This window comes from Tenebrio molitor, chromosome 5, assembly GCF_963966145.1.
Source record: "Tenebrio molitor chromosome 5, icTenMoli1.1, whole genome shotgun sequence".
In the NCBI taxonomy this organism is placed as follows: Eukaryota; Metazoa; Arthropoda; class Insecta; order Coleoptera; family Tenebrionidae; genus Tenebrio; species Tenebrio molitor.
In genome coordinates this window covers 12054724-12064352 of record NC_091050.1, presented here as the reverse complement: position 1 = coordinate 12064352, position 9629 = coordinate 12054724, and the positions used below count along the sequence as shown (strand labels likewise).

At 38.4% G+C, this 9629-nt stretch overlaps 1 protein-coding gene across 1 annotated transcript; it reads left to right on the top strand.

Moving 5' to 3' along the window:
- The first annotated feature begins 1467 nt into the window (after nt 1-1467).
- Nucleotides 1468-5430, top strand: spz5 (spatzle 5). Its single transcript, XM_069048274.1, has 4 exons — nt 1468-1650; nt 4220-4377; nt 4440-5138; nt 5194-5430. The coding sequence occupies exons 1-4, from the start codon at nt 1618-1620 to the stop codon at nt 5360-5362; spliced, it is 1059 nt and encodes a 352-aa protein (XP_068904375.1). The 5' UTR covers nt 1468-1617; the 3' UTR covers nt 5363-5430.
- Nucleotides 5431-9629: the final 4199 nt, after the last annotated feature.

Sequence of the window (9629 nt, the reverse complement as noted above, 5' to 3'; positions counted from 1 at the left end):
GAGTGAAGGTTTTTCTTTCGTTCACTTCACTTTCACTCATCGTCACTGTCTTTCACTCACTGGTTTTCATTCAATCGTAATTTTTTTCAATTCTTTCTGATAACGTAATTTTTATTTTTTAGGCAACATTTGGTACCTCGCGGCACTTGCCTCTTCCAGGACATCATCAGGAACATATAACACTTCATCATCCATTTCCATAATTTCCACAACGTGCACACAACTACTACGTTACAGAACTTTGTTTATTTTGTATTTTATTTTTTCCACAGCAACAGATCCGTTCAAAAATGTGATTTATTTTTATTTAAAATTTTAAAAAGTTACAGACTCACTTTCTAAGGAGATACCGAACAAAACCAAATACAGCACTAGAGAGTCAGGCCGCTTTCGTTCACTTGAATTGCATCGTGCACTCAGCTCCGCTTCGTGGACGCACAGGCAATTCGCGTGAACGAAAGCTTTGCCTTCCTCACTCTTACTGTAAACATTTTCGAACTTTACATCAAGGCAAGCAACTGTTAACCATAAAAAGAGAGTATTATGATAATAACTCCTTAAATTTCTCTCTTGTATAACCACTGTCAGTTTTATGAAATTTAAAATACGTAATTCCAAACGCACTATATCGTATTGCGTATTGTTCATTATAAAACATTCAGATTCACATTAAACCGTCACAACACATTAAAATTTTGGAAAAGTACTGTAACCATTATTTTCCTCAAATAAATCAAATTCTTTGAGAGACACTGCTGTCATTCGACGCATATTTTTCATAATTAATCTAGATTGTCGTTGTCATTGAATAACGTTGTACAGATTTATCTTTGTGTATCCTGGAGTACATATATTACCACAGCATTCTATTTACAGCTTGCAATAAAATTTTACGAGACACATTTATTTATGGTCATCATAGAATCGAGGCAAACTGATGAATAAACTGGATGGAGGTGCAATATGCATATTACGCTTGTTTAAAAATTGCGAACAAGGCGCAAAGCAAACAATCAAGTGGAATGAAATTCCCATTCCGGTACAGTTTTAAAAATCGTATTCCCAGAGCCTCAATGTCTCCATCCTCATTCTCTCCAAAGACAAATGTTTCCAGTTCCACTTTTTTCTACCGTAAACCAACATTTCGACACCTCAACACGAGAAGGCTGTTAATTGTGTTGTGCTTCTATTTTTCCACCCACGGTTGCGCTTTTCAGCAAACTCTTCCTACTCCTCATCCCACAACTCTTCGGCTAACCGCAATTGCACCGCAACAATTTTAGCACCTCCAAACTCTTACTTTCCATCGATGTCGGTCTTTGGGCAGCGTCCAAAAACGGGCAAAATTACGTAAGGGGAGGCGCATTTATCGCGATTTTTGTGCGGACCAGCGTCTGCTAGAAAACATGGGTAGTGATTACCCATTCACCTGTCACTGTCAGTAGGTCGCCCCATTGTCCCCACCTATTACTCCAATAAGTAGGTTCTTGTATATGTGAGATACTTGTGGTAGCGCACATGTTGATGCATATTGACTCTTCACTTAAGCTAATGTTTGCGAACTTACGATCAGTGCTGGTTCTCGTGCTTGCCATTTTCTGACTCGACTCGCCTGTGATGAGCGGCACAAAGACCCAAACCATCTGCCTAGTAAGTACTTTGTCTCGCAATTTCTAACGCTACGAAGAGCTTGTTGTTGATCGATCGAAATCGGACCGGAATCACGGCAATCTGGATTTCGTGGCGGCCAACGATCGCGTTAACTCTCTCATTAGATCTCGCAAATTTCGCTAATATTTTATTCCGGGCTCGCCGCCAATTAAGCTTTCTAAGCCATCGTCGGGAACGCGAGCATTTGGGGCGCGGCCGCAACACCCACCGCCGCCATAAATAATAATTTCGCAAGGTCTTTTTCCAATCGGCCGGTGCAGAATTCCGGCCTGGATGCCGTGCCCGTCGGCCCAAGAGTCAACAACACCGCAATGTCGGCTTGCGTCACGCAGTTCCGCAACCATGGGAACGGTTTTTGCCGCTGGACAGGGATTTTGGCACACGCTGCTGCGGTTCTCGGAAGCGAGATCTGAACAATGGTCCGCAAGAGCTGTCCTGCGGCCGTACAGAAGCAGGAAGTGTCTCAGGTTCGCCTCCTGCTGCGAATTCATGGAAATTCGAGCGTGTGGCGCAGATCGGATTATTCTTGTCCGTGACTGGTCGGCGAGGAAGTGTAACAATTTATTTGCCGCACGCTTAATTAACCTTAACCTTGCGCTCCAGTGTAAAACAGGCGTTTAATTGAGAAATTACATAATGAGGCTGCGTGCGGAATCGTAATCGGGGGATTCGCCGAAGAAATTGAAAATCGAAGAAAGCGCCGCGAATTTGGTATTTTGAAGGAAGCGTCTCTGCCTTTTTCCGACCTCCCTACACTTTCACTTGCTTTCTTTTCGTGATTTTTTATCGATCCGGCGAATTTTAATGGCTCATCAACATAACGAAACGCATTCCTTCTACGGTGGATTTTACAAAATTCCAAAATTGGCGCACGATTCGCGACATGACGGGCTCGTGCTGTTGCATAAAACTCTTAGCACTTTCTAGAAGGGTTTTGGGAAACTGCTTACGCAACTGCTTTCTAACATCAAAGCAAACTCAAATCAAAATATTTATCATAAATATTGCGGTGAAGAAATTGTGTACAGTGATGCAAATCAAACACCCACAAGTCGCAGAAGTGTTCGTCACTTCAATTCGGACTCACCGGCCAAGAATCTCTTAACAAATTTTGAAAAATCTCCGACAATATTTTATTTTTATTACGATTTGTAGCGAATAGCTCTCCAACCCTGACTCGATTATTTACAGCTTTGGCCTATCAAACTCCCACAATTGGTCCGCAGATTTATAATCCATAAAAGTTTATTTACATTTTTTGACCATAATTAAAACTGTTTTGATGCCGACCAGACTGACAATGTCTTATTTTACCTTTTGCCAAAATGCCACTGACGCACTTTCAAAAAATTTTAATTGAGAGGTTTAGCATTTTAATCCAAACAAAGATCAAACCATGACTGTCAAATAAACAAGACAATAGGTGCGTTTTATTACACCAATTCCAATTCAAGAACTGCAATCCACGGTGTTTTATTATCCTTTCCATGACAGAATTTTAAAAATAATTCATTCTCCCAATTCGCTCTTGAAAGATGGAATTGCAAGAATTATCCCCACCTGTGTTTTAAACATTGGGTACGTTGTATTGTCGCATAAACGTAAAAATTTTGGTTTCTTTCCATTTCACTTTAACTTTGTTTACAAAAACATGAACATAACCAAACATTCACCATTCTCAGAACATTTTTACAAATTTTGGTTTCATTATGTAGGGTTTTTTGGTGCACATAGTTGGCAATATTGGGAATCTACAAATACAATTCTGGCCGTTTTATTTTGATACAATCCCGACAGTTCTATCGCTTCCCTTCCGAACTAATATAAAACGCACCTAATAAGTAGTTCCAGTTCTGGATTCCGAAATTTAAATGTTAATTTCGCTGAACTTGAAGATTTTTTGGTTTTGCTCCTGCAGTTCCACTCCTGGAGGTGCGACCATTTTCAAATGTAAATTTGTGCAAACCACCACCGTCATCACTTATCGGTTTCTAATTAGTCAACTGGAGTCGCATTTTTCGTGTGAAACCTGACCTCCAGACCTGCATTATCGATTTAGCTAATTAATGGGCCCCTCAGTTTCGCAACGAATTTACGGTTGTGGAAGTGCAGTTTGGTGAAATTCCCAAGAACGGCACCATCCCAGTTCGCGGAACGGCTCACGTAGAGAAAATTGTGCAATTTAAAAACTTTCATCAACCTTCTGAACCGACAAACGTGCAAATTTCCAAGAAACGCGTATCTGATCTAGTCATCTCCAAAAACTCGCCCTTGCATCGCGAGCACGGATGAACGCTATAAATAGGAAATTAGTTCTGCGCTATTGAAGGATTTCCTACTAATTACGGTGACTGAACACAAAAAAACCGAACAATTAAGCCCGATGACAACCTCAAATTGACAATCGATTAACTAAAGTGAAAGGATAAATGTTGTCGTTGATATATTAATTTTTTGCCTGTGACTAACGAGAACAAACAATTAAAATATCTCAATGACGCGATTGACAAATTATCATTGAAGTGTCAAGGGTTCTGTCGAATTGTAGGTCCTCATCGCGCTGGTGCTACCCGCAAAGAGTCACTCCTACTGTACCAACACCTATGGGACAGAAATCTGCAGTTTCCTGCCGGCAGCTCCTGGAAAAACTCCTCCGTGTGCCCTTCCAGGACTCACCTACTGCGAGCACCTAGAGCACTACCCCGGGTAAGCCACCAAACATTTTAATCGTATTGTTGGTTGCATAACTCGCATATTTTTAATTGCAGGCAAAGAATCGAGTACTTGATTCAAAAATGGCGTTTCGACCACTCTACGACTCTCGTGGACGAGTCCAAGGAAGACTTCACCTCTTACTACTACCCTCCCCCGTCTTACAAATACGGACCGAGCAACAACATCAAACAAGAGGGTTACTACCCCGAACCCATCTACATCCCCAAGCCCAACTACGCGTTCGATCCTAGCACGAGGGTGGGAAACGCGTACATACCCCCGCATCCTTACAACGCCACCCAGAGCTTCGCGGGTTATCCTGACAGGAGGGCACAATACTACAATTACAAATATTCGAATAACATTCCGCCGAGTGGTGCGCCTAGAGACGTGTACGGTCCTCCAGCTGCCTACTCGGCGTTGAGCCTCCCCCAGGTCAACCCTTACGTGAACAAGGTGTGGAACAGGAAGGACGAGAAGTACGGTAAAGCGATCTTGATAAGGAAGAAGCGATCGGAGATGGTGTCGCGCAAGATGAGGATGTTGAAGTCGGTCGGTCAGCACAACAACAGTACGATGCACGAGAGGACGAAGAGACAAAGTGCTTTGACTGGACAGAGTCTCTGCACGGCGAGGTCTCAGTTTATCATGCCTAGGGCTGCGTTGAATAATAAAGGCAACTGGATGTATGTTGTCAACATGCCAGAACTGGACAACAGATTTACTCAGCTCGTCAAGAGTGAAACTTGTGCGTAAGTAGAGTGCGTTTGTCGATGGTAATTGTGTGATGACGAGTTGGTTGTACAGGTCGCAGACTTGCAGCGGCCTCTGCGGTCTTCCGCTAGGGTATACGTCCAGATGCGAGCAGAAGTACGTCCAGAAAAGACTAGTAGCGCTGGAGGGCGGCGGGAACGACCTCTACACCGACGTGTTCTGGTTCCCCAGTTGCTGTGTATGTACCATCTCGAACGGTTAGACAAAGATTTTTGAATAATAATGTAGGCGCTAATTTTATATTTTTCCAATTATAGTTACCAAAAGGTGTTCTAATTTATTTCTGTGTTTCCCAGCGCTGAACGTCTTTTATGAAACGAACGGTTTCACAAAGAGATGGAAATTTCCATAACGAAATGGAAATCTTCAGGTGTAAATTTATGAAATTGAAAGAAATTTTTTGCGGCAATATTGTTCGTGTGACGACATAATTATGCGTGCAAAAACTTTGTTATTTCGAATCATAATTATCTGTTATGGGCTAACGCCGGTTAACACGTGTTACATTATTGGTTGTGAAATCGTCGATAAGACGAACATTTGGGTTTCTAGGTTGTATGGTCTGTGTGCATTGTTGTTACATCTATCCCGTAATGAATGAGTAATCTGAGAAGTGAATAATTGTGTTGCAGAAGAGCAAAGTGATTTATACGAGAGTAGCGGACGATAAGATGTGGCTCTGATAAATCTCAGCGTTTCTCGTTCGTTTTTTGCAAGTGCACAATGGGCTCTTCTTATTAGAAGTTTCTAGTTCTTATTAAAAAGTTTCTACAAGATGTTTATCTGACTGCACTGGGAGGAGAAATTATAAAATATTGCGCCTGCAGATGTCAGAATTTCGTTAAGTTAAAGAGACTGATAAAAAACAAATAAAAATCCAATTTCGAGACATTTCAAATCACTCAGAAGTCAGAACTCAAATAAAGTTCTTGGAGATCTCAAAACCATTTCTTTTGCAATAATTTTCCCACTACTAGATATATACAGTGCGATTCATGAAATATAGTAGAAACTTTACCCCTTGATGCCTTTGTATACATAGATTATTAAAAAAAAAATGGCACAAATCTAAATGAAAAGTTGACATTGTTATCTGCATTTTTAAAATGCCCTCGAAACCGTTTTATAACTGCTGTACTAGAAACATTGCCATTTAACAGGGTTTATCACAATCAATGGTAATTTTACACGAACAAGGTTTGTACCCAGCGCGTGCGGCGTGCAACCCGAAGATCTTCCCCGGTGAGTAAATTTTTGTGAATCATCATGGCTGCCTACTTCACGGGATTTAAATCCTTCTGATTTTCTCGTATGAGACCACCTGATTGATAACGGGGGACAGCATTTTGAACAATTATTATAAGTAGTTGTCTTATTTATCTTTGTTGTAAATAACACGGTGAAGCCCAAATAATGTAACAAAAGTCAGTTGCAAACTGTTATTATTAATTAATTAGTTAATTTGTGATGATTAATTAATTTATACACTTAATATTTTGTCTCAATTGAAACTAAGCCTTTGATAGCAACACAGAGCAATCGAAAAAAAAAACAAATCAAGAGTGCTACCTCATCTTTAGTTTTATCGAAACGTTTGTCGTATTTTATGTAATAGGCATAATTTGCACTGCTTACTTGACATGTAGTTGTTTTATTGGTGGCCTACCTCACGAAAAATGTATTACTACAATAATACATTATTGCTTTTATGTTTTTTACGATTATACAACGTGTTTCACGTAAGAGTACGAGCTCGACGAAATCACAATGCAATCCAATATTCTATTTTCATGAGTAACAAGGTGTAATAAATCATATTTTGACAAAAAGTAGTTCGGACATTCCTGAAGTTTTTTAGATTTCCTCCACACATTTGCGGAAAAACTTGCGTTTAGACTTCTCCAGGCTCGTATTCTTACGTGAAACACGTTGTATTATAATTATTAATATATGTATCTAATAAATTAATATAAATAATTATAATTTGACAATTATTATGCATAAATTTTCTTGACATAAACGTCTCTTTACGGCCCACGAAAACTTTATGCCCGTGGGCCATAAAGATATGTCAAATAAAAGTCAAAAATGTCATTGAAATTTAAACTATTTATTGAAAACTACCTAGTACATATTTTGGATACTGTATATTTATAATGCAGTTACAACAATTATTTAACTTAATTTCGTCATTATGATTGACGTTTGCAAATTAAAATTTGAACTTTATTACTGTCACCCATAAGAACATGGACACAATATGTCAACATGTGAAGTGAGGTTATTCGTTCTTAAAGGCTGCTTTACAGCATACGTAAGTGGATTGACAGTTGTCGACGAAATTTTTTGTCCGCCGATGAGCTCGTTAGCAATTGCTCGTATATATGGTAAAACCCTCCCCAAGGCGTTGTCTAATTAGGTGTTTTTGGAATTCAGTTAAATTCGGCACTACAGCTGACAAAATAACTATCAACAGTGATTATAAAAGTCAGTTTTATTTTGACTTTATCGTAACAATTAATGAGCAGGATGGTGCTCCTGTCCACAAAGACCTATATTTTGTAGGTACTTATTACATAAATAGCTATTATATGTTTATGTTAAGAATGTGGTTACAGAAAACAACAAATCCAAGAATTGTGAAAAATAATCTTTTAACAATTTTGTGACCAAAGATTACGTACGGTTGGTGGACAAAAAAAAACACTCAAAATTTCCTATAATCTGTTTCAAAATCAAAAATTCACCACTTGTTGAGGTAGAATGCAGTGTTGGTGGCTTTTTGATTTTGAAACAAATTATACATTTGTATCAAGCTTTTAATTCTTTTTGAGCGCTTATCACTTTGTAGGTACAGTGGTTGACCAAAATAAAATAGGACAAAGTAAATTTCGATTGTGTTATTTGATATTTTTGCGAAATTCATCTCTTAGGAAACAAAAGTGTCAAAAATAAAAAAACAATTCTGATAAGTGTCATCATTCGACAATATTTCAAAAACTCACAATCATTCAATTGAACAAAGTGACAGTGACGAGATGACAAGTGAAAAAACACAACATAACTTATTGTGAATCAATCGTCAAGTCAAATCAAGTTGTAATCTGAGACACATACGCCTCAGTTACACTAGACAAATCTTTGAAACTGTCTAAGGTAACACTTTGTCCTATTTTATTTTGGTCAACGACTGTACCATATAATTTACTTACTGATTCGAGAAAACTAAATACAACAATTCACAAAACCTTTCGCAATAGAAAGAAAAATCCGGTTGCCTTCTAAAGTCCCATATAAAAAATAATTTGTTGTTGTTGTGTCTTCCTCACGTCAATTGTCAATTATTTTGTTATAGCATAGCTATTGTGGGATAGTGCGCACCGTGCGCACCAACCGCAGTTTCGATTGAGTTTCGTATTTGTATAGTGTGTTGCATATTTGCCCATTTTAATCCCTGTATACAGAGCGATTCACGAGGAAGAGGAATAATGAGCCTCACCAATTTCTCGATGCAACCAACATTACATTTGCACAACTTACGAGTACTTTGCGAAACTTAAAAAAATACAATATGCATCCACGATGTCTATTTTATTCAGTGGCGTAGATAGCTTTTTGCTTTGGGGGGGGTCCACATACTTTTGTATTAGGTACAGTTGCGGACACGGAATTTTAGACGTCAAATTTATGTCAATTCAAAAAGTGTCAATATAAGCCACGCTTTATGGTCATTATGATTGACGTTTGAAACTATTTGACATTAGAAAGTTGTTCGCATCATCATTACAAAAATCGAAAGCGAGGTTAGTTGTACCTAAAGCCAGTTTTACATTTTTATGTCAATCGAATCATAAATCGTCCAAGATTCCGTGTCCGCCATTGCACCTATAAAAATTTGGTTTTTAATGTAGTTTGCTACATACAGCGTGATCAACAATGACTGAGTCTGTTGGCAATGAAACAATTGAAAAATATTGGTGTTTTTCAGTTTCGTAATTGGCACTGACCGGATGGTTTAACTTGACACGACATTAAAAAAAAATTAGGTTATGTCGGGTATGTTTATGCTAATACAAAAATGACCCTTTGATGGTAAAAAAATTGATTTTATCATTTTTCATTAAAATATTATTTGCTGTGTTTAATGTTTTGTTTGTCGGATATTCTTTGGCAAAGAATAACTTAAATAACACTTATCAATAGAATATGATATACCAAATATACCAAAAAATTTTTCTAATTACTTAAAATTTAAAGTGAGTCGTTTTTTGTGACTGCCAGTGTATATACTGAAAGAGTATTATTCAGTTGTAAAAGTATATGGATGAGCTCTGGGGGGGGTCCGGACCCCCTGGACCCCCCCCTTATCTACGCCACTGATTTTATTGTATACATTTTTCTCAAAAACAAACCTTAAATGGTTCTGAAAATGTTGATTCAGACATTACTGCTATTCATTTTATTTTTTT

What these genes read in the sequence shown, in the direction of transcription:
- spz5 (XM_069048274.1), top strand. Translation starts at nt 1,618, where the DNA reads ATGAGCGGCACAAAGACCCAAACCATCTGCCTA. An exon ending in CACCTAGAGCACTACCCCGG is followed by an intron (nt 4,378 to 4,439) that starts GTAAGCCACCAA and finishes TTTTAATTGCAG; the next exon opens with GCAAAGAATCGAGTACTTGA. An exon ending in GTCAAGAGTGAAACTTGTGC is followed by an intron (nt 5,139 to 5,193) that starts GTAAGTAGAGTG and finishes TTGGTTGTACAG; the next exon opens with GTCGCAGACTTGCAGCGGCC.